Genomic DNA, 24,995 nt, shown 5'->3' with positions numbered 1-24,995 from the left:
ATGAGAAATTTTAAGATTAAATAGTGGTGCTTGTGATACTGGCCTAACATGTGGTAGTATTTAAAGAAAGGTTATGATGATTTTAAGTTGAGAAGAAAGAATGGATAGATACAATTCTGTAACATCAATAATGTAATTAAATTGGATAGCACAATCCAGAAAATTGGAATTACTTTAAGCTTTCAGAGACAGGACATGCTTAGGAAGCCATATTACCTGGTGTCTATTGTTGACTTCATCTTATAAGATTTGGGTAACAGCACTCACCTCATAGGGTTGTTATGAAGAATAAATAAGTTAATATATGTAAAGCACTTAGAGCACAAAAGTTTTGCTACCATTGTTATTATTGCTAAAACAACAGTGCAATTGTAGGATTACTCTATATTTCAACTTGACTAGAAACTCTTCAAAGACAAGGGTTATGTTCTTATCAGTGTGTCCAACATGGAGCATAGTGTTTGGCTCATAACAAATGTTCAATAAATATGTAATAGTGGATGGACTAATGCATGAAAATGGCCAGGTTGTCCAGGAGTACCTTTCTTAATAGTCTTTATATTACTTTCTAATTTTATAATACAAAAATTTTTAGATAAAAATATAAAGCTCACTTTATTTAGAAAATATATTTAGTGTGTTTACAAAATGCTAAAACTTCTAAGAATAAAATATGTGCCTTTTAGCCTACTTGAATTTTCCTAAGTCTAGCTTATTAGATACTAGATTCAGCTATGAGATGTAGATACTAAACAGCTTCTTTGTGACATTGTAGCTACCTTAACAGTACTAGCCTTGAATTGGCTTTTAAATTTTCTCATACAAGCCAATTTGGTTACCAATCTTCTCTCTGAGCTACTTTTTAATCACTTAGCTTAGGGGTGTCGAACTCAATCAGAGAAGGGGCCAAAATCTAAAATCCAGCCTAAATCGCGGGCCGAATGGTTTACTGAACAGTCATAAACTGACAATGTCATAAACTGACAGCGGAGTGCAGTGATGACAGCGCGGTGCGGGCCACATTGCAAGGCCTGGCGGGCTGGATTTGGCCCGCGGGCCTTGTGTTTGACACATGTGACTTAGCTCAACCACAACCATCTCTCAACCTTATCTCACAGCTGCTTCTTTCACTCTTAGTGGTGATATGGCTTCATTTTATGTTTGTTTGTTTTTATTGTTTAAAGTATTTACAAATAGTAATACATGAGTCTCCTTTTCCCCCCATTGACCTCCCCATGGCCTCCCTCGCCTTCAGGTATACACCCTCATCCCCCATTGGTTATGCTTATATGCAGGCATACAATTCTTTTGATTGGTTACTAAATCCCCAACCCCCAAATCTCCCCTGCCATTATGCTGAAGTTTGACAGTCTGTTCAATGCTTCTTTGTTTCTGTATCTATTTTTCTTCATCAGTTTATGATGTTCATTATATTCCACAAATGAATGAGATCATGTGATATTTACCTTTCTCTGACTGACTTATTTCACTTAGCATAATACTCTCCAGTTCCATCATGCTGTTGCAAATGGTAATAATATATTTTTTATAGTAGCGTATTATTCCATTGTGTAGAGGTACCACAGTTTTATAATCCATTTATCTGCTGATGGTTTTTAGGCTGTTTTCACACCTTAGCAATTGCAAATTGTGCTGCTATGAACAGAAGGGTGCAATATATTTATTGATTGGTGTTTTTGGTTTCGTGAGATATACTCCTAGAAGTGGGATGACTGGGTCAAATGGAAGTTCCATTTTTAGTTTTTTGAGGAAACTACATACTGTTCTCCACAGTGGCTGCACCAGTCTGCATTCCCACCAGCAGTGCAAGAGGGTTCCTTTTTCTTATAATAATTTGCCAGAACAAGTGATTCTTATGGCTTTTGCATCAGTATTGTTTTTTGCCTAGTATTTGCTTAGTACTAATTAAAAGGTTCCAAAATAGCCTACCATTTATCTTGAAAGATATGTGTAACTCCATTCACTGCTTGAAGGATTTTTAACATTCATATACAAAAGATTCTGTACAAAAGGTAACAATTATGAACAACATTTAAACTATAGGGATTTTTGGAAAATGTGTTGAAATTTAAAAAGCAATAATTATGTTTTTCCATTCTCATTCAACTACCCTGAGAAGATATAAAGATGCTAATTTCTAGCCATTTCTTTTTATTTATGGCAAAGAAACTAGGCAGTTAGAAAAATTGTTTTTCTTATAAAATATATTAATTAATTTGGTAATATAATAATATTGTTTACTCCTATTATTTGTTGCATTGTTACCTGTGCCATTACCCCCACCTCTCTCTCCATCTCTCCCAGTCTCTCTCTCAGACACACACATACACAAGCACAGGCACGTGCACGCACATACAGAGAGCATGTGTAAGTCAGATAGTGAATGTTCTCTACATGGAAATTATTATCATTAGCCTTTATTAAGCTATAACATAAAAACACTTTATCTATATTTGGCAGAATGAGTCTGAACACACACACACGCAGAACTCAATTTTGCTCTAATATGTAGTCCAACTTGGTGATCGTATTCACTCCATAATGTTTTCTGTACCACTTCTAGTATGTATCTGAAGGAGTAGAAAGGTGAGAAGATGGGAGGTATCATTATTAGTCAGAAGGTGCCCCCTTACTGCATTTCACAGCTCTCTCCCATAAACTCAGAAATCTAATTTATATGATTACATATTTTGCCAGGAATGTGAAGAAACAAAGAGAACATATATTGTATGCAGATAATCAGGCTTCAGTAATAATTATTAGAGCCTTTTAACAGACATACAGATGTGCCTGGTTTGGCCATCTGGTCACAACAAGAACTTTCAGAGCCCTATCTTCACCTTTGCCCTCTCTTAGGAGTGAGAAATGTACACCATTTATTGGCTTGTGTTTAAGGTGTGCCTTGACTGAGTTTGATAGAATGGCATCTTAATCTACCTAAATAGAGTCACATGTCCTAGCACCATCCAAGTTCAAAAAATGAGGGATGAGAAGGTAAAATAGCTATAGGCAAATTTATCACCCTGTGAACAATATATAACAAGCAAAATTTCCAAGTTGTGTTTTGTATTATTCAAGTGTTTAGGGGAGTTATATGCTTTTTACTATGCCCCTCATATAAAAAAAAGAAAGAAAGAAAGAAAGAAAGAAAGAAAATACAATTTTCCAGTTTTAATGAAGGTAATTTATTTGGGACAGGAAAGTAAAGAATTCTTACTCAACTTGAACAGTGCACAAAATGGATTTCCTTTAATTGTGGGCCATGATTGTAAGATTTTGTGTGTTTGGTAAATCTCCTTAATGGCCTTGTGTTTCAAAGAACATTTATGTGAGTTGTGTAGCCTTTTAAACTCAGTCTTTTTGAGTCTTTTAAAACCAGACACAGATGAGTAAAATGTCTCAAGACAAAGAGCTGTTCACCACATTGTGTATATACTCAATTAATTTATCTTCTTTAATAGTTACTTATAAATTAAGCTCCTAATGGAGTGTATATGATGAACTATTTTTGTGATTTCCTATGAGGCTATAAATATTTAAAAGTATGTTTTTTCAAGTGATCTCACAAATAATCTCTCAGTTTTCTTTATTAGTTAGCTGGCTGCTTTACCCCAGATTTCTGGCAGCTGTCTCATTAGGTAAACTGTTGGTCACCAGTGGAATCAGACAGAAAATGATTATTAGATCAATTCGTCACCAAAACTGTGGGGGGGGGGGGGGGGGGGAGAATGAAGTCTCTGAAACAGGTGTTTTACTTTAATGACCTAAGTAAATTATTTTCATTAATTTTTAAGATAAATGTAAAACCCTTGGTGTGAGATTATTCATCTATTGGAACCTCAGCCGGTATAGGACACCCCCGAAATCCTGTAGGTAGCCTACAGTTATGTCCTGATCTTCCTAAAATATCCCAGCCTGGTAATCACTCTATATAATAAAAGGCTAATTGGCAAATAGATTGAACAACGGAACAACCAACCAACCAGTCGCTATAGCATACGCTGACCACCAGGGAGAGTGCACAGGGAACATGGTGGCCGTGCCAGGATGGTGGAGCAGATGAGCAGGGGCACCAGACCAAGGCAGGGCACCGATTGCTGTCATCGGGGAAAGCCTCTAGAGGTTACTGAAAATTCTTTGCTCCTGCACTCCATGGTCCTGCCTAGTGCTTACAACTGCTGCACTGGCCCTGCTCACACCCACTGCTAGTTTCGGAGCCACTGCTCACACCTACTGCTGGTGCTGGAGCCCCGCTTGTACCCACTGCTGGTGCCCAGCTCTGGTCCTGATCTCTTGGCACCATCAGTGGCTGCAAGCGGCGGCTGCCAGCCCCAATCGCCCCTAAGTGCATCCCTGCTTGCACCCACTGCTGGCACTGGCTCCAATTGTTCCATGTCATAAGCAGGTGCGAGTGGGGCCAGTGCTGTCAGCACGTGGGAGTGGCGGTGTTGGGAGTGGAGTGGGGCTGCTGGCAGACAAGGGACTCTGGGCTGTGGAGGGAGGGGCCAGACAGGGGCGTGGAGGATGGGCTGAGACCTGCCTCTGAGCCCACTGAAGCCTTTCAGCCCACAGTTTCTTTCAAGGTGCACAGATTCATGCACTGGGCCCCTAGTTTATATATATAAAAGGCTAATATGCAAAGTGTCCTCTCGGGAGTTCGACTGAGAGACTGAGTGTTCGATTGCTCACTATGACGTGCGCTGACCACTAGGGGGTGGTGTGGAATAAAGGAAAGCCCTGGCTGGCAGCTGACAACTGGGGAAGGAAGACCCTGCCCAGCATCTGGCAGCCAGGGAAGGAAGACCCTGGCTGGCAACCAGAAGTTGGGGAAGGAAGGCCCCGGCTGGCAGCTGGAAGGCCCTGCTCAGCCATGATCACCAGCCAGGCCTAGGGAGCCTACCCATGCCCACATTTTATGTAATGGGCCTCTATTGTATAGTATATTCAGTCTACTCACACCAATAGTTGCTAGCTCTGGATTAGTTATAAAAGATCCAAATACATTAGATTAAGGCCAAATCTAATGGAATAGAATATGTCACAATGTAAATAGTCTCCATTGTAAAGACTTGGTAGGAGATGGTAAAATGAACAACAGTAGGACTAAACTCAAAATTTTAGCCTTATGTGTTTTGTTTCATTTTGGTGCTATTTTACCAGCTAAACTTCCAGGAAGTTCATTGTGAAGCCATCTATATGAAAGACAAAGTAATTCAAGATGAGAATGTTCCACTAGGCATTTTACAATAAGTATTTTGCTTTTCAACAGAAGCATTTTGACCTGAAAACTATATAAATTTACAGATTAGAGATGTTATCTTACTAAAAGGAAATCTTATAATGATATAAAGAAGTCAAGATAATGAAGTTAACTCTTCTTTGGAATTACATCAGTAGAGTTTGGTGTACAAAAATAAAAGTAACAGAAGTGGTTTTTGTTTTGAATTTAACAGAACCCATCTTCTACTTTGGTGATGTTGAATACTCTGTGGATGAGAGTGCTGGCTATGTGGAAGTGCAGGTATGGAGAACAGGCACTGACCTGTCCAGGTCTTCTAGTGTCACCTTGAGGTCTCAGAAAACAAACCCTCCATCTGCCAATGGTGAGCAGTTTTCTATGATAACTATGTTCTACAATTTTCAACTTACCATGACACAAAAGTCTTTAAAGCTAATATACTTTAATCCTATTTAAGTACTATTAATGTCATCTAAATGGATTTTTTCTGAAATTATTACTATATGGTAGGTAAATCAAACCTTGATGTACTACTGTGAGAAAATGCACTTAAGAGCCATGGATCAGAGGCTAAGTTAAAACACATTTGTAAAAGACTAAAGTCTTATGCCTATATTTGCATGAATTTGTTCTCTACACTTGGCAAATCTAACATTATTGAATAGTATGACTTCATATGGACAAGAATAATCATGCTGGCCACCTTCACAAAAATCTAATGACAGGTAAGTATCATACAAGCATGCATCTCCAATTGGCTTCTGCCTCAGTTTAAACAAATGTCCCCATATATACTTCAGATTCAAAAGGCCCTCCCCACTTTATTATTTGAGCTGCCCTTGCTGGTACATTTATCCTGGAATCTACATACCCAAAAAGTTGATCATAGAGTTTATGGCAAGCATAGGATTAGAAATTTCCTTTTTGTTTTCCTTCTAAATTACCAAAAATATGAACTCATTTTTACTCACATGCACACACATACATGTGTACATTTGCATCATACATACATTACACATTCGTCACACAAAGCAAGCAGGGGCCATACAATTACAAAAATCACCTTTAAGTTTTAACTATTTTAATGTAGTAGAACCAGCATAGTGCTTTTCATATAGTCAATGTCCAATAAAAAATTTGTTTAGCCCAATTGGTTATTTTGTAAGAGAAAATTCAAATAAAAGAAAAGATAGAAATTATAATAAATGTAAAGAAACAGAAAAAATACAAATGGATTCAGATACAAATATTTTAAATGAATTATAGACATAACATTCAAATATGATGGCATATTCAGAGGTAAAGTAGATACAAAGTGAGAGAAGTTATAAAAACAAAAAAGCAATGACATTTAATATCAACCCCCCACTATTAGTCTTTATAGACATTCAAAGAAAGTTTTATTTTAGAAAACTGTGGTACATCTACACAATGGAATACTACCTGTTGTAAAAAAAAAAAAAAAAAAAAGAATTCTTAACCATTTGCAACAGCATGGATGGAACTGAATAGCATTATGCTAAGCAAAATAACCCAGTCAGAGAAAGATAAATATCACATGATCTCACTCATTTGTGTAATATAATGAACAACATAAACTGATGAACAAAAATAGAACCAGAGTCATAGAAGCATCGAACAGACTGTCCAACCTATGAGGGAAGGTGGGGGGTGAGAGGATAAGAGATTAACCAAAGGACAGGTATGCATGCATATGAGCATAAACAATGGACAAAGATGGGGGTTTGGGGACATATGTTGGGGGGCCATGGAAGTGGCTGGGAAAAGGTCAGTGTGAGAAAAGGGAGACTTATGTAAAACTTTAAACAATAAAGAATTTTTTAAAAAATAAAAAAGTTTTATTTTTAACTACATTAGACATAAATGGAGATGTCCGCACTAGCTATGTATCCAATTATCTGAAATATAATAAACGAAAATCATGGACCAAATATATCTTGAAAATTATGGATTGTTCTACTTAAATGGGGTGAATGTGGGTGGAGACATTCTCCAAAGTTTATATCTGAAATGTGTTGCTTTGACCAGCTGGCATCCACACACCTAAATAAGATGTTCTCTAGTATCTCACAAAAATAAATATATATACTTAAGTATATATATACTTAAGTATAAATATATATACTTAAGTAACAAAATTTAAATGATTATATTTATTTCATATATAATTAATAATAATCATGTTTGATCAATATATTGATTTTAGACCTTATTTTTATTGGCTCCATTTTAGAATTCCAAAATAAAAATTGAAAAACTATAAGACATGAAGCAAAAATAACTAAAGTTAAAATAACACATTAGATTTAGATATAACAAAGTTCAGAATCTGATATTTGATTTATCATCTCAACCAATGTAGATACTAATCTTTTATATTTCATTAAATGTACTTTTCTGTAATGTTATGCTAATCTACATTTTAAAACAATTGTAAATATACTACATGGTTTACTTATCATAATTTTGTTTAAATGTAGTCAGTACCCAACTGAATAATTCTTTTGTTACTCTCATAGCTGGAACAGACTATGTGGGAATTAGTCGTAATTTAGATTTTGCACCTGGAGTCAACATGCAGACTGTCCGTGTCATTATTCTGGATGATCTGGGACAACCAGTGTTGGAGGGAATTGAGAAACTTGAACTGGTGCTTCGTATGCCTATGAATGCTGCCATTGGGGAGCCCAGCAAAGCTACAGTGTCCATAAACGACTCTATCTCAGATTGTGAGTATTTATTAATTTATAATAAGTAAAATAATAAGCTAGAGTTTATATAAATATTAAATAAAGAATAAGGTTTATATACCTGTATTCATTTGCTAGAGCTGCCATAACAAAGTACTCTTTTATTTCATACATCAAATAAAAGAGTAATATGCAAATTGACTGTACCTATACTACACCCACAAGCCATGCCCAATCAGGAGTGAGTATGCAAATAAACCCAACCAAGATGGCTACAGCCACAGAGCAAGCAGGAGGCTTGAGTTTCCCAGACAATGGAGGAAGCCAAACTTCCCAAACACTTTGGCTGGCTCAGGCCTCCACTCAAGGCTACAAAGTTTCAATTATAGAAGATAAATAAATACCAAGAAAAATGGCTGCAGCTACTGAGCAAACATGAGGCTTGGGTTTCCCTGGCGATGGAGGAAGCCAAGCTTCCTGCACACCCTGGCCCACCCAGGCCTCTGCTCAAGGCTACAAAGTTTCAATGATAGAAGATAAATAAATCCCATATACCAGTGCCTCCGCTTGGGTCACTGGGGGGCATGGCCAGCCTGCAAACCACCACAAGCCCCTCACCCAGGCAACCGCATGCCCCAAGGGAACCCCCACCCTGATTTGAGACATCCTTCAGGGCAAATCAGCTGGACCCCACCTGTGCACCTGGCCTCTATCCTATCTAATAAATGAGTAATATGCAGATTGATCATCACTCCAACATACAAGATGGCTGCTCCCATGTGGTCAAAGATGGCTGCCCCATGTGAACACAAGATGGCCAGCAAGGGAGGGCAGTTGGGAGGGTCCAGGTCTGCAGGGGAGGGCAGTTAGGGGTGACCAGCAGTGGAGGGAAGTTGGGGGCAACCGGGCCTACAGAGGAAAGCAGTTGTGGGTGACCAAGCCTGCAGGGGAGGGCAGTTAGGGACAAACAGATGGCAAGGGAGCAGTTAGGTATCAATCAGGCTGGCAGGGGAGTGGTTAGGGGGTGATCAGGAAGGCAGGCAGGTGAGCAGTTGGGAGCCAGCAGTCCTGGATTGTGAAAGGGATGCCCGACTGCCCGTTTAGGCCCGATCCCAGTATTGGGTCTAAATGGGCAGTTGGACATCCCTCAAGGGTTCCCAGATTGAAGAGGGTGCAGGCTGGGCTGAGGGACATACACCCCGTGCATGAATTTTATACACTGGGCCTCTAGTAGACTCATAAGTATATCTTATGTCACAATTCTTGTGATTAGAAGTCCAAGATCAAGGTGTTGACAGGATTGATTTATTCAGAGGGCTGTAAGGGAAATATCTGTTCGAGGCCTTCCTCCTTGGCTTGTGGATGACCATCTTCTTCTTATGTGTCTTCATATCACCTTCTATGTGTGTCTCTGTGTCAAAATTTTCCTTTGTTAGGGCCCAGACAGAGTGGCTTGTACAATCAGTGTTTCTCTCTCACATCTCTTTCTATCTCTCTCTCTCTCTCTTCTCTCTCTCTCTCCTCCCCCCCCCCCCATTCTTCTTTTCTCTAAGCATGTCCTACAGTGAGGATTTTTTTTTCCTTTTCATAAGGACACAAGTTATACTGAATAGGATTTACCCTAATTACTTCAGTGTTACTTGCTTACCTTTGTAAAGACCCTGACTCCATATAAGGTCACATTCTCAGGTATTAGAGATTAGGACTTAAAACAATGAATTTTGGGGGAACAGAGTTCAACACATACTAATACCCTTTCTTCTACCAATTATTAGAATAGAAGCATACTGTCACACACAAAATTTAGTCTTCCTCTCACTTTCAAAAAAAAAAAAAAAAAAAAAAAAGTGATATTGTTGATCTGGCCTAAACCAAGCTTTTCCAAAGAGGACCACAACCAACATGCTTGTGGTTGGCTTCAAATCATATCAGAGCACCACCCAATTAGCTCCCTAAATAACACACCCAAAGTGGGAACAGAAGGACCATATCTCAACATAATAAGAGCCACATGCCAAACCCACAACTAATATACTCAACAGGAAAAAAAAAACTAAAATAATTTCCCTTAAAATGAGGAATAAAACAGGGATATCCACTCTCTCCCTTCTTATTAAACATAGTACTCGAATTCTTACCCACAGCACTCAGACAAGAAGAAATAATAGGCTTCCAAATCGAAAGAAAAAATAAAACTTTCACTATTTTCAGACACTATATATAGAAAACCCTAAGGATTTCATTCAAAAATTACTAGAACTGATCAATGAATTCAGTAAAATAGGAGGATATAAAATAAATATTCAGAAATTAGTTGCAGTTTTATACACCAATAGGGAAACATCAGAAAGAGAAACTAAGAAAACATTTCCATTTAGAATTGCCTCAAAAAAGTACTTAGGAATAATTATAACAAAGGAGGTAAAAACCTGTACTTGCAAAATTATAAAACACAAAAGAAAGAAGGTGAAAACACAAATTAATGAAGGCATATACTGTGCTTCTGAATAGGAAGGCTTGACATTATTAAAAATGTCCATAATACTCAAAACAATCTATAGATTCAATGTAATTTCTATTAAAATACAATGGAGTACTTCCACAGAAATAGAGCAAATAATCCAAAAATTTATATGGAACCACGAAAAATTCCAAGGAGCCACGGTCATCTTGAGAAAGAAGAACAAAGTTGGTGTATTACACTGCCTTGTGTCAAACTGTACTATAGTAATCAAAACAGCATGGTACTGGCATAAAAACAGACACAAAAATTAATGGAATAGTAAGGAAAGTCCAGAAATCAACTCACTCCTATATGTTTAATTCATACATGACAAAGGAGGCAAGTACATACAGTGGGGTAAAAAAAGTCTATTCAATAAATGGTGTTGTAAAAATTAGATAAATGCATTCAAAAGAAATGAAACTAGACCATCTTCTTACACATATACAAAAAGAAACTCGAAACTGATTTAAAACTTAAATGTAAGACTTGAAACCATAAAACTGCTAGGAGAAAATATTGGTAGTAAACTCTTTGACGTCATTCTTAGTAATATTTTTTGAATATGTTTCCTGTGGCAAGAGAATCCTATTTAATAAAAGAAAAACATGCAAATTGACCATACCTTCACTACGCGCATAAGCCATGCCCACCAGCCAATCAGAGAGAGTATGCAAATAAGCCCAACCAAGATGGCGGTTAATTTGCAAGGCTCACAGCATAGAAAGATGACAAGCACTGCAGAAGGAAGCAAAGCTTGGGAGAAGCAAGCAAGCAGGCGGGGCAGAGAGAAGGGAAAGAAGCAGGCGGGGCAGCAAAGACTACAATAGGAAGCCCTATTGCAAGAATCTTCCTGCAACAGGCCTCTAGTAAAAAGATAAAATAAATAAATGGGAGTATATCAAACTAAAATGGAGAAAAACATCTAAAAAATAAAAACAACCTATTGAATGGGAGAATATATTCGCCAACAATACACCTGTAAGGGGTAAATGTTCAAAATACAAAGAATACATACAACTTTACACCAAAAAAAAAAAAAAAACCAATTGAAAAATGGGAAGGGTACCTGAATAGACATTTATCCAAAGAATACATACAGATACCCCATAGATATGAAAAGATGAACAATGTGACTAATTATTAGAGAAGTGCAAATTAAATAAAAAATGAGATATCTCACACCTGTCATATTATCCATCATCAATAAATCAATTAATAACATGTTTAAGTATTAGAAAAAAGAAAATACCCATGCACTATTAATGGGATTGAAATTGGTATAGCTACTATGGAAAAACAGTATGGAGGTTCTAAGTCATAAGGTAGTTCTATTTATTTATGAAATAAAAATAGAACTACCTTATGACTTAGCAATTCCACATCTGAGTATAGAAATTTAAAACACTAATTTGAAAAATTTATATGCATTCCTATGCTCATTACAGCATTACAGCCATGATATGAAAACCATCTATGTCTTAATTGATAGACAATTGGATTAAAAAAAAAAAAAAAAAAAAAAAAAAAAAAAAAAAAGTTGTACATATAGACAAATAAACTAGAAGCCCGGTGCATAAAATTCATGCACAGGGGGTGTATGTCCCTCAACCCAGCCTGCATCCTCTCCAATCTGGGAACCCTTAAGGGATGTCTGACTGCCCATTACCAGGATCGAGCCTAAACGGGCAGTTGGACATCCCTCTCACAATCCAGGACTGCTGGCTCCCAACCACTTGCCTGCCTGCCTACCTGATTGCCCCTAACTGCTTCTGCCTACCACCTTGATCACCTCCTAACCACTCCCCTGTCAGCCTGATTGATGCCTAACTGCTCCGCTGACAGCCTGATTGCCCCTCCCCTTCAGGCCTGGTCACCCCCAACTACCCTCCATTTCAGACCTGGTTCCTCCCAACTGCCCTCCCCTGCTGGCCTGATCTCCCACAACTGCCCTCCCCTAGCCATCTTGTGACAGCCATCTGTGTTCACTTCGGGGTGGCCATCTTTGACCACATGGGGGTGGCCATCTTGTGTGTTGGAGTGATGGTCAATTTGCATATTACCTCTTTATTAGATAGGATTGTCAACTTTTCCAACATGATATAAGTAAATATGTTTGTAATAAAGTGCACAATATTTAGTGGTATTCATATCAAGAAATTCTGATTAGCTCATGAGTAAGTAACACATACAGGGATATAGTTTATTCACTTTTTAGCATTTCATTGTACCTCCCTAGTCCACCAGTTGGGAGAGCAAATTGCAAAGATAAGGAATTCAGAACATTTAAAGTTTAGTCATTTTCTCAAGGCCAGTACAATGACAAATGACTGGAGAATGGGTACCTCCTCTCACAACTGTTTCACTTTCCTTTCCACTAAAACCATGTTTTCTGAAATGTCACTTCATTAAGAAAATTTTTGTCCAGTTTCACCTATATGTTTATCTGTTTCTGCAGTACCTAAAATGCAATTCAAAGAACGAATATATACTGTCAATGAAAATGACAGGCAGATAGTTGCAATAATCCACAGGAGTGGAGATCTCCAGTACAGGTCCTCAGTAAGATGCTACACACGACAGGGATCTGCACAAGTGATGATGGACTTTGAAGAACGCCCAAACACTGATCTCTCCATTGTTTCATTCCTGCCAGGTAAGTTTAAGCTTGAAATGTTTATTTGGAATTTTTGTGAGTAATATATATCAGGAACATATAAGTTCTTGATTTCAACAATCTTATGACATAATAACATGTACACTAAATGATAATACAGTGAGGTAGATTGTAACAGGTTGAGTGAATGCCCTTTTTGATTTCTGTATCAATTTATTGATTAATTTTCAGTTATTTATTATATTGTTTATTCAAAATTTATTCAGTGATAGGAACATATATGTAGATTTCACAATGCTAGGAGATACATGATGTTCAAATGACAGAAATTAAAAGGAATTGATGTCTGATTTTTAATATGTATCCAGATCCTTAAAATATTTAATCAGTTTGATCTAGTAATTGTTCTAGAAACTGGTACTGTGGTCAAATTAACAATGATCAACCTGAACTAGGCTGCTAAATTTGCTTCTTGGTTATAATGTTAGCAATTTATAAACAAAAATTGGCATTTTCTCTTTTTCCTTGTTTTCTAAAATGAGTGATAGGACTTAAAGACTTAAAGATGTTAAAGAAATCCCCTGTTCAAATAGTGGCTTGTCATTGCAGTGAGTGAACAATTACTTGTTCATTCAACAAATATTTATTGAAGGCTTAATATATGCCAGACACTATTATTTGCACTGTTGATAAAGCAAAGAAAAGGCAATATGCTTGCTCTTGTGGTGCTTATATTTTAGTTTCAGATGTATTTTTTTGGGCCTATCGTATGTGATTGACCTGCTGTTATTATATTTCTAGGTGAGGCTGAGAAGCCTTGTATCCTTGAGCTCATGGATGACAGACTCTATGAGGAAATAGAGGAGCTCCGTCTAGTTCTTGGCACTCCACAAAGCAACTCTCCCTTTGGGGCTGCAATTGGTGAACAAAATGAAACTCTGATAAGAATCCGAGATGATGCTGATAGTAAGAAGTCATTTATTATGCACAACTTTCAACTGGGAACTGAAATTCATCTATGTTAAAGTTTCAGGTAGATTAGAAACCAACCCACAGTTTTTGACTAGGCTTTTAAAATAAATGAGAAATTTAAAAAGAGAGAGAGAGTAAAATAAGGAATAAAATAAACCATTAAAACTGAAAGTTGGTATTGAAAAATATGACTTGGTGTTGAAGAATATGACTTATATCTAAATACTAAATCCCTAACATTCATACCTCCCCTCTTTCACTGATATATCTTTGGGTGCAGGTAGTTCTGGGCCAACAATTTCCTTCCTTTCTTCCCACTCTCAGTGGCCTGCTCCCATAAATTTTTGTCACATATAGACTGCCTAAAGCATATGCTCTTTGGGGACTGGTTCCCAAGGAAGGGACTGGACTATGTTATGTGTGCTCAGTTGTTTCTAACACACTCAATAATAATATTGGGTAAGGAAACAGAAAGAAGCCAGGAGTATAATAGTAATTAAGCTCTTCACACAGGGAAAGAAACATTAGAAATGGAGAAAAATTCCTTTTACAATTTAAATTATTCCTGTTTCCCACAATTTTAGAGACTATTATTAAATTTGAAGAAACCAAATTTAGTGTAAATGAACCTAAAGAACCAGGACAATCAGTGGTTATAAAGATTCCAGTGATTCGCCAAGGAGACACTTCAAAGGTTTCCATCGTGAGAGTGCACACCAAAGACGGCTCTGCCACCTCTGGAGAAGACTACCATCCTGTGTCAGAAGGTAAGGGTGCTCCCAGCTCTGTGTCCATGGGAGTTGTACTCAAGTGACTGTGAAAAAAGTAAGAAAATATCCAATTGAAATAAAAATATACATATACCTGTAAATTAATATTCAGAAAAATAAAAACAATGGAATTTATTTCCAGGATTTCGTCTTTTGACTTAGAGAGTTTATGTGTTAGGACTTAGGAAAATTTTGAGTAGACATGCTAGACGACTTTCTGTTTTGAGTCTACATTCACCTTCACAATGGTAATCAGATATTAAATAATAATTCTTCTGAAGTATTCTATTGCATTGAACATGAATAATAGCAGAGATAGTCATTTATTTTAATTTATAGAACACCCACAATCTAAAACTTCAAGCTATAAAATTTTGTGTTTATGAAGGGCAAAAAAAAGTGATAAAATAGCCGAAACCGGTTTGGCTCAGTGGTAAAGCGTCGGTCTGTGGACTGAAGGGTCCCGGGTTCGATTCCGGTCGGGAGCATGTACGTTGGTTGCAGGCACATCCCCGGTAGGGGGTGTGCAGGAGGCAGCTGGTCGATGTTTCTCTCTCATCGACGTTTCTGGCTCTCTATCTCTCTCTCTTCCTCTATGTAAAAATCAATAAAAATATATTTTTTTTAAAAAAAAAGTGATAAAATATCAACTACATGAGACCATAAAGTCTTTGGGCCTCAAAGACCCATTCATTATTGGTGCTTTTCATCCGCCTCTCTATTTCCTCAAATTTATGGATCATTTCACCATTTACTTTTTTAAATAATTAAGACAAATCATTCAGTACATACTTCTGCCTCTCCCTTTTTGTCTCTCAGATTTGTTTGCTAACAAAATAAATATAAATTGATGTCCCAAATTTAGTATATTAATTATTTAGAATTCTTTTCATCCATTTTGTTTCTAGTTTCCTATCTCTTACTACAAACAATCACTAGTTCCTAATGATCATAGAGCTTTAGGCATTTGCCTTTTAAAAAATCTTTATTGCCGAAACCGGTTTGGCTCAATGGATAAAGTGTTGGTCTGCGGACTGAGGGGTCTCAGGTTCGATTCCGGTCAAGGGCATGTACATTGGTTACAGGCACATCCCCAGTGGTGGGTGTGCAGGAGGCAGCTGGTCAATGATTCTCTCTCATCAACATTTCTAACTCTCTATCCCTCTCCTTTCCTCTCTGTAAAAAATCAATAAAATATATTTTTTTAAATCTTTATTCTTGAGAGTATAATAGATATCCTCCTTTTCCCTCCTAATGCTACCCTCCACCCAGTTATCACCCCACCACAGGCCTTCACCACCCAACTGTCTGTGTCTATAGGTAAGATCTTTGGTTAATCTCTTCACACTACCCAGAACCCTTCCCTCTGAAACTGATCAGTCTGTTCAATGTTTCCATGCCTCTGATTCTATTTTATTCATCAGTTTATTTTGTTCATTAGATTTTTTGTTGATTTATTTTGATTTTTAGATTCAATTGTTGATAGATATGTATTTATTTCCATTTTATTGTTTATATTTTTTTCTTTTTCTTCTTCTTCTTCTTCCACTTTTAAAGAATACCCTTCAACATGTCATGTAATTCTGGTCTCATGGTGATGAACTTCTTTAGCTTTTTCTTATCTGTGAAGCTCTTTATCTGACCTTCAATTCTAAATGATAGCTTTGCTGGGTAGAGTAATCTTAGTTATAGTGTTGTGGAGCGAAGGCTAGTGAATGACCAGTGGAGTCCAAACCAAATTAAAATTTAGGGAGCCTTTATTAGCCTGCTGGCAACTGCTCTGCCTTTCTCCACACAGGGAATCCAGAGAGCAGCCCCAAACCTTTGTGCAGGACTGCTTTTAAACCCATTTACCACATCTTGTTTTTGCAGAATAAGTAATTTAAGACAAAACAGTTTTTCTCAAGTAATGTCATGGTCCTGTTATTGATGGCCATGTTATTTACAGGGTCATCCTGTTCCCAAGAAAGCTGACAGTGGTCTATGAAAGAAGGCCTGCATGCCGGAAAGGGGCCATGAGACCAAGGCCTGGCCTTGTGTCAGCACTGACAACTCTATCTGGGGCATAGTCCACGGCCTCTCTAGAATGGGGATAGTCTTCAGCTTGGATTCAAGGCCAAGTTAACTAGGAGGAAGTATGCTAAAAAAATTCCCACTCTCCAACTTGCTATTCATCACTTTAAATTTTTCTTTCCACTCCCTTCTGGCCTGTAAAGTTTCTGTTGAGAAATCAGCTGACAATAGTATGGTGCTCCCTTGTGGATAACTAACTACTTTTCTTTTGCTGCTTTTAGGGTTCTCTGTTTGTCATTAACACTTGGCACTTTGACTATGATGTGTTTTGGTGTGGGCCTCTTTTAGTTCCTCTTGTTTGGGACTATCAATGCTTCCTGGACCTGTAAGTGTATTTCTTTCACCAGGTAGAAGTTTTCTGTCATTATTTCTTCAAATAGGTATTCAATATCTTGCTCTCTATCTTCTTCTGGAACCCCCAAAATATAAATGTTAGTACACTTGAAGTTGCTCCTTAAACTATCTTCATATTTTTGGATTCTTTTTGCTTTTTTTTGTTTTGATTTGGTGTTTTTTGCTTCTTCATATTCTAAATCATTGATTTGATTCTTGGAATTCTCTACTGTTGAATCCCTATAAATTATTCTTTATTTCAGTTAGTGTACACTTAATTTCTGATGGGTTCTTTTCCATGTCTTTGAAATTCTCACTAAGATCCTTGAAAGTCTCATTAAAATTAAATTAAAATTTAGGGAGCCTAGAGACTCTCATGAACAACCTTGAGATATTGACAAAATGGTGGAAGAATAGATGGATGGGTTCTGAGCCTTGTCCCGAAGCAGAAAGAGAGAGCAGCTGAGGGTCATGCTAGGAGAGTTTGTTAGCAAGCTAAGAGACAGGCAAACTCCAGGAGAAGGTGGGGGGGCTACTAATTAGGGAGCCCTGTCAAGGAAGCACCCACGGCGGGGCTGGGTCCCCTCCCGGAGCTACCTACGGGCTTCAATGGGGAGATCTCACCATCTTTAAAGGAAAGGGGGAATATCCACAGCCGCAGCAACCACCAAGCAGCTGTGAGCCCCAGAACACTGGTCCCAGGCAGTCCAAAGGAGTGCTACACCGCACGACGAAAAGGTCAGATTTCGAGGAGATAGGGTGAGTCCACGCGGAAGAAAGAAGGACCCGGGCGGTGTTTACAAGGATTATCCCTGGGCTGTTGGGCTGGTGTTACCCGTGATTGTGGACAGGGCTCCTAATAGGGGGGATATCTAAAGATATCAACCCGTTAATCTGACGCGGAAGGATAGCCAGGAGCTTCAGGGCAGAGTATCCACTCGGACTTGCCCACCAACTCCCGCAGATCAGTGGAGTGTCATAGAGAAGAAAAGAAAAAAAAAAAAAAAGCTAGAGAGGCTTTAGAGCCCTGGAAGTCAACTCAGAAACACTGCCACCCAGAGGCTAAATCACAAATTGACCCTAGTGTAATAAAATCAAAGCAAGGCCCGCTTAAAAATCAGGACGGATTACAACACTGAGGAGCAGTGAAAGGCAGGGAACTGCAATACCGTCTGGACAGGGAAACAGGTGTGCCAAACAGAATGATAGATAAAGTGAATGACCTTTACTACTGCACATTTTGTTTAATTTTTTAATTTTTATTTTTTATTTTTTTAATTTTTGTTTTTATTTTCATTATTTGCAACATTTGCTCAAGAAATTATTTTTTTCCCTCACTTGATTTTACCTTTTTAATTAATATGTTTTTTTGTAATCAGCATTATTACTAGCACTATTAAACCTTTTTATCTTATTTACTTTTGTTTATTTTTATTATTTTTTTTAAGTGTCATATTATTTGCTCTTTATTTTACTTTGGGATTAGTGTTCTACAGTCTATTTTTACCCCTCCTTCATCAATGCTTTATTCTATCTCAACCCTACCTTTATGCCATCACTCTCTTCCTAACCTTTCCAACTTTGGTGTCCTGATTATTTTAACCCTTTCCTGCTCTAAATTTTCCCTATTCTTTCTGTTTACCCCCTGCTAAAATTTCACCCTACTTGTGTATATCTAATTTCCAACCCCCTGCTCCAAGCCCATACACACCTCCCTTTTTGCTGTCAAAGAAAGTCTTTCTCTCTATCCTTTTGTACTTGTATGTTGAATGTTAACTATTTCAAAGTTTTATGCTTTGTTGTGAGATTGTTTTGCATATTCTTTTTGTTTGATTGTATGTTTTGGTTAGCTGTGTTTTAGTTAGTTTTTACTTCTCCTTTTCCTTTCCTCACTTGATATTAGTTGTTGTTGTAAGTTGTATTAATCTCCAGATACTTGTTGCTGACATTTGCTGTGATTAAGGGTTACTCTATTGGAGTTTCCTTACCATATATATAGTTAGTTCCTTGTTTCTTTCTTAGTATCATTCTAGTTTCTCCCTCTCTTTTTTTTTCTTCTTTCTCCTTCTCCCAATTTCATTTGCCACTCTTTTTTTTTTTTCTCTTCTATCTCTCCTACCCCCTAATTTGCCTTTCTCTAATGGTCACCTTTATTGGAGGTTATTAATATCGCAAACACATTTCTGTTCAGTGCCTTGTGTGTTGTACCTGGTTGTGTTGTATTTTGTGCCTTTAAATCAACGCAGGAGAGAGAGAACTACATAACCAGACATCCTGAAAAGAGAGATCATGGGGAGACAAAGAAACAGGCCGCATATGAAAGAAAAGCAGGCATCACCAGAAAAGGAAGTAAATGAATAAGAGGCAAGCAACCTACCAGAGCAAGAATTCAGAGTAATGATCATAAAATGGCTAAAAAGAATGAAAGACAAATTGGACAAGAGGAAATGAAGAAGAACCAAGAAGAAATGAAAAATGACATCGCAACTGTAAAGAACTCAATAGAAAGCATCAAGAGTATACTAGAAGAAGCAGAGGACCGCATCAGTGAGCTAGAAGACAAGATGGAAAAAAATACCCAATTAGAGCAGCTTCTGGAAAAAAAAAATTTAAAAGCAGGAGGAGAGCCTAAGGGAATTTGGGAACAATACAAAACAAAACAATATTAGAATAATTGGGGTTCCAGAAGGAAAGGAAACTGAGGAAGACATAGAAAAATGTTTGAAGAAATAATGACAGAAAACTTTCCCGAGATAGAGAAGAAAAAACCCACACAAATCCAAGAAGCTTTCAGAGTCCCAAGCAAAATGAATCCCAAAAGACTGACACCAAGGCGCATTATACCGTATTTTCTGGCATATAAGACGACTTTTGAACCGAAAAAAAGTCAACCGAAAATCGGGGGCAAAAGACCAAAATTGCACAAAAATTACCTGCAGATCTTGACGGCAAAGTAAGTCTTTTCTTTGAAGTGGGGGGTAGTCTTATACAGCGAATATAGGCCTAAACCTATGTTTTAACTGTAAAATTAAGGGGTCGTCTTATATGCCAGAAAATACAGTAATTAAACTGGCAAACACCAACGACAAAATAAGAATCTTAAAAGCAGCCAGAGAGAGACAGAAAGTTACATATAAAGGAACCCCCATCAGACTAGCAACTGATTTCTCAACAAAAACTCATTAGGCCAGAAGGGAATGGAATGAAATATACAAAGTCATGCAAAGGAAGGGTCTGAATCCAAGAATACTGTACCCAGAAAGGCTATCAATCAAAATTGAAGGTGAAATCAGGAGCTTCAAAGACAAAAACAGACTAAGGGAATTTATCACCACCAAACCAGCAATGCAAGAAATGCTAAGGGGTCTGCTGTAAAAATAAAGAAATAGGAAGAGAAGAAGGAACATAGGGGTATAGAATAAAAATGGTAACAAGTAAGTATTTATCAATAATAACTTTAAATGTAAATGGATTAAATGCTCCAATCAAAAAGTAAAGAAACAGACTGTCAAATTACAGCGGGGAGGGTAAGGAGATATGGGGGAGATAAGAGATCAACCGAAGGACTTGTATACATGCATATAAACATAACCAATGGACGAAAAACTCTGGGGAGGGAGTGCATGTTTGAAAGTGGGTGGGATGGGGATTGGTAAGATATGTACACATATAATACCTTAATAATAAAAAAAAATGGGGGGGGGGGGACCCTTGAGTAACCTTATAACCATGGATTTGAACTCTGTGTCTAGTAGTTTTCTTGGTTTCATTGCTTTCATGTGTGGCATGTTTCTTTGTCTCTGCATTTTGGCTGCTTCCCTGTGTTTGTTTCTATGTATTAGAGCTGGTATGTCCCCTAGAATTGGAAGAGTGGCCTTGTATAGAATGTGTCCTGTAGTATGTCACCTGAGCTGGGCACTCTAGGTTGACCCCCAGTATAGGCTGTATGCAAGTCTTATAGTTGAGCCTTCATTGCAATTGGAATCTCTGAGAGGAATTGACCTCCAGGCTAATTGGGTGTGAGAACCTGCTATGACTACAGTGGGAAAGCTGTATGCAGAAAACACCCTTAAGGAGCAGGACTTGCTTCAGTGGGGCTTTGTTGCTCACTGAGTCAGCCTCTTGAGTGTGTCACTTGTGGATGTGAAGAATTGTAATTTGCTGTGGTCTGAAGCTTTCCATTGGGTGTGCTGGATTTAGGGCCTCTAGGGAGGTGCAAAGTCTGGGGACATCCTGCAGGAGCTATTTGTCTTGGGCTTTGAGATGCCTAAGCAAGGCCTAGCCATGAAGCAAAGCAGGCTGGTGCTAGTGCTGGGTCTTGGGCCTTTTATTAATAGGTGTCGGGCATGCTATCACTACCTTCAGCTTGTTTTAGAGATTTTAGCAAAATCTGAAGCTTGAACAAGGACATATGGGTAAGCTGCTGCAAACAGGTATGGTGGGGCTGCAAACTGAATGGAGTAGGGTCTCAGGGAATCATCAGGATGGAGCCAACAGATATGGCTGCCAGTCAGCTCTGCCACAGGGGAGTCCCCACACAGGAACAGTTACCCCTGTGAGTACTCTTGACTGGGAGAAAACTGCCCTCAAATTCCTGACCCAATGCCAGACAATCCAGTTCCTCCCAGAATGTGTCTAGGTCCCCCAAAGCAGCTGCCCTGTGCCCAGCGCTGAATCTCAGATGCAGAGGATCATGTAAGTTCATGTGCCAGCCTTTTAAAAAGAACACCTGGGTCTTCAGCAGCCTCCCTGACTCTCAGCCCCAATCCCTGCTGGTTTTTATAGCCCATAGTTATGGGGACTTCTCTTCCCAGTTATGGGTCCCTGAGCTGTGGGCTGGGACCCCTTGTTCCTCAGGGGCAGCCTCCACAGAGATGATCTCCCTCCCAATTAAAAAAAAAAGAAAAGTCACAAATGGGTGTTGGACCATTCCGCACCTCTACCCCTCTTACCAGTCTCAATGTGCTTTCTTCTTTACTTCTCTAGTTGTAGGACTTCTATTCAGCCAGCTTTCAGACAGTTCTGAACGATGGTTGTTCTGTATTTTGGATACAGAGCCATCTATGGAGCCATCTTAGTTCTCCAAAGCATTCATCTTTATCTCCTAACTGGCATACACAATTTAGAAAAAGACTGTTATTATCAAATCAGTTATAAAGGTAATGGTAGAATAGAAAAGAAAAAGAAAAAAAAAAAAGCATTTTCTGGAGAGGAATTTGTACTTTTTATGCATATAATTTGGGACAAAAGTAGTGTGGGAACCTAATAAAAGTATGCTGGATGTTCAAGGCTAATTTGAGTGTAGGGGCCCTGTCCAGACTATGGCAGATGTGCAAGGCCAAACTGCCTTACACAGGTGCAAAAGCAAGGATACAGAGATTATACTGTATGCACTGCACTGGTGTACTTTTTCTATAACCCAAATACTGATGTCACTATTTGGCAAGAAGCCTCTTTTGTCTAAGTTGGTATAAAGATGCATTGTTGACCAGCAGGTGCGCAGCTGCTGGGTATGGCTCCTGTGTTTGCTACTGTATTAGCAAGGGCTGTTTTATGTGGCTACTTTGTAATGCTACTTGAAGAACTGTTATCTCTAATGGCTACGTGGTAGCAATGGCTACTTTGTCTGCAATAAGGTCTCTCTTCTATGCTTATGACTTCTCCAGGCTTCTCCATCTAGTACCTGGCATCCATGAAAGTCTTGTTCCTAGTAGGGGAACTAAGGCCCCACAGTTGGTGTAGTCGAGTAGGATCAAGGAGGAACTTGCTCCCACAAGCTCCACAGTGAGCAGGGAGCAGGGTTCAGCAGTAAGTACTCCAACAAGTAGGTTTACAGTTCATGTGGAAAATGATACAATAATGTATACTTATAATAGGGTAATATTCAAATTGGTCAGGACACTGTCACAGTAATGACTGGTCAGCAGGAGGCTGTTGGTGTCCAGCAGGCTGCATCAAAAAAAATAAAATGCGTTCACATGCCCTGAAGCACAAACATCCCAGCAGATAATTCAATGCAGGTTATTGTGTAATCACAATGATTACACAATAAACCACAATGATTACACAACATTGATTGCACAATAAATTTATTTTCACCAAAATAATAATAATAATAATAACAACAACAACAACGACAACCACCACCACCTCTGGTATCTTTTCATTTAAAGATGCCCCCGTAAGGCTGCTGAGGCTTTCATCTGTCCCTTTCTACACAGAAGATGACGGTTCTAGGAGGAAGGGCTCCAGCTTCGTTTTCTCAGCACCCAGCTGGGCGGCCTCCCTGGGCGGCTCTCCCTGCTGAGCCCGCACAGGACGGGCTCCGGCCCAGGAGCCCTGAGGGGAGGCGGAGTGCAGTGCTTTCCCTCCGGACCGCTCTCCCTGGGATCCGGCTCGGAGGGCGCTCTCCCTGGGAACCTGGAAATCCGCCTCCCGGGGCGACTGTGCAGTAGCCGGGCCTGGCGAGCCGCAGAGAGGGCGACCCACCCATGAGGATGTGCAGCTGGTAGCGGCCACGCAGCTGCCATAGTTGAAGTCGCCCTCGGTGGAGGACCGGGGGTAGCGGGGATCAGGGTCAGCCATGTCCGCAATGGAACCCCAGCTCCCCGCCAATGACTAGAGCACACAGACCTCAATGGTCCTCGGTCACTTCTGAGCAGCAGTCAGCCCCAACCGGAATCAAACCCAAAACCTAAGCAGGTGCCCTGACAGAATGGAACCAAACCTTTGCTGTGGCAGAGGAGCTTCAGCCCACAGCAGGACCAGGGCAGCCAGGGGGTTTGTTGAGGGGCCCTGACAGGCAGCCCGCAGCGCAGTGCGTTAGAACCCCCTCCTGATACAGCAAGCTTGAGAGTTGGATCCCTCGTCAGGGTACAGACAAGAAACAACAAAAAGAGCATAATAAGTGGACAACGCACTGGTGTTTCTCTCGCTCCCTTCCTCTCTCTAAAATAATCAATCAATAAAAATTAAAATAAAAGATAAACCCCCTAGCTCGAAGAGTTGCTAAAACAGTTAGAAAGCAAAGTCTCATCCCTTCCCATTCATTCAACAAATACTTCATATGTTCCTTCAATAATCACACTGGGATGGGTGTTTGTTTGTTTGTTTGTTTGTTTGTTTTAGTGAATCCTCACCTGAGGACATTTTTCCATTGATTTCTTTTTTTTTTTTTTTTTTTTTTTTAAAGAGAGTGGAAGGGAGGGAGAAAGACAGAAACTAATGTGAGATACATCAATTGATTGCCTCTTGCTAAATCCCCAACCAGGGCCCCCGATTGAGCCTGCAACCCAAGTACATGCCCTTGATTGGAATCCAGCCCAGTACCCTCAGTCCACCTGAGGAAGCACTATCCACTCAACCAAACTAGCATTTCTTTAAGTCCTCCTCTAAGGACATATAGTTTCTAATTCATTCTAGAGATAGAGGAAGGGAGAGGAAAAGAGAAAGAGAAACATTGATCAGTTGCCCAAGCAATCTGACAGGGATGGAACCGTATTTTGTGTATGTGCCTTCATCTGGAATCAAACTTATGACCCTTTGGTGCATGGAGGACACTCTAACTATTGACCCACACCAACCAGGCCCTGGAGGTACATTTAAAAAAAAATTTTCAGATCTGCCCAGGTGGCTCAATTGGTTGGAGTCTCAACCTGTACACCAAAGGATTTCCTGTTGTATTTTAGGGTAGGGGACATACTTAGGTTTAGGTTAGATCCCAGTGGGTCAGTAGGTACAGAGGTAGCCTACCAGT

The 24,995-nt window shown here is 39.0% G+C and overlaps 1 protein-coding gene across 1 annotated transcript in view; it reads left to right on the top strand.

The window, feature by feature from the left end:
• FREM2 (FRAS1 related extracellular matrix 2) overlaps positions 1-24,995 on the top strand; it is a 288,182-nt gene that overhangs the window by 202,239 nt on the left and 60,948 nt on the right. The window contains exons 7-11 of the mRNA XM_084879506.1: positions 5,475-5,624; positions 7,801-8,010; positions 12,933-13,130; positions 13,893-14,057; positions 14,648-14,830. Of these exons, the coding sequence (XP_084735632.1) occupies positions 5,475-5,624; positions 7,801-8,010; positions 12,933-13,130; positions 13,893-14,057; positions 14,648-14,830 (906 nt within the window). The remainder of the gene's footprint in view (positions 1-5,474; positions 5,625-7,800; positions 8,011-12,932; positions 13,131-13,892; positions 14,058-14,647; positions 14,831-24,995) is intronic.

Source organism: Pipistrellus hanaki (assembly GCF_964339955.1).
Source record: "Pipistrellus hanaki genome assembly, chromosome: 3".
NCBI classification, from domain to species: domain Eukaryota; kingdom Metazoa; phylum Chordata; class Mammalia; order Chiroptera; family Vespertilionidae; genus Pipistrellus; species Pipistrellus hanaki.
Note: the sequence above shows the minus strand (reverse complement) of the source record. Positions and strands in the feature narration are given on the sequence as shown.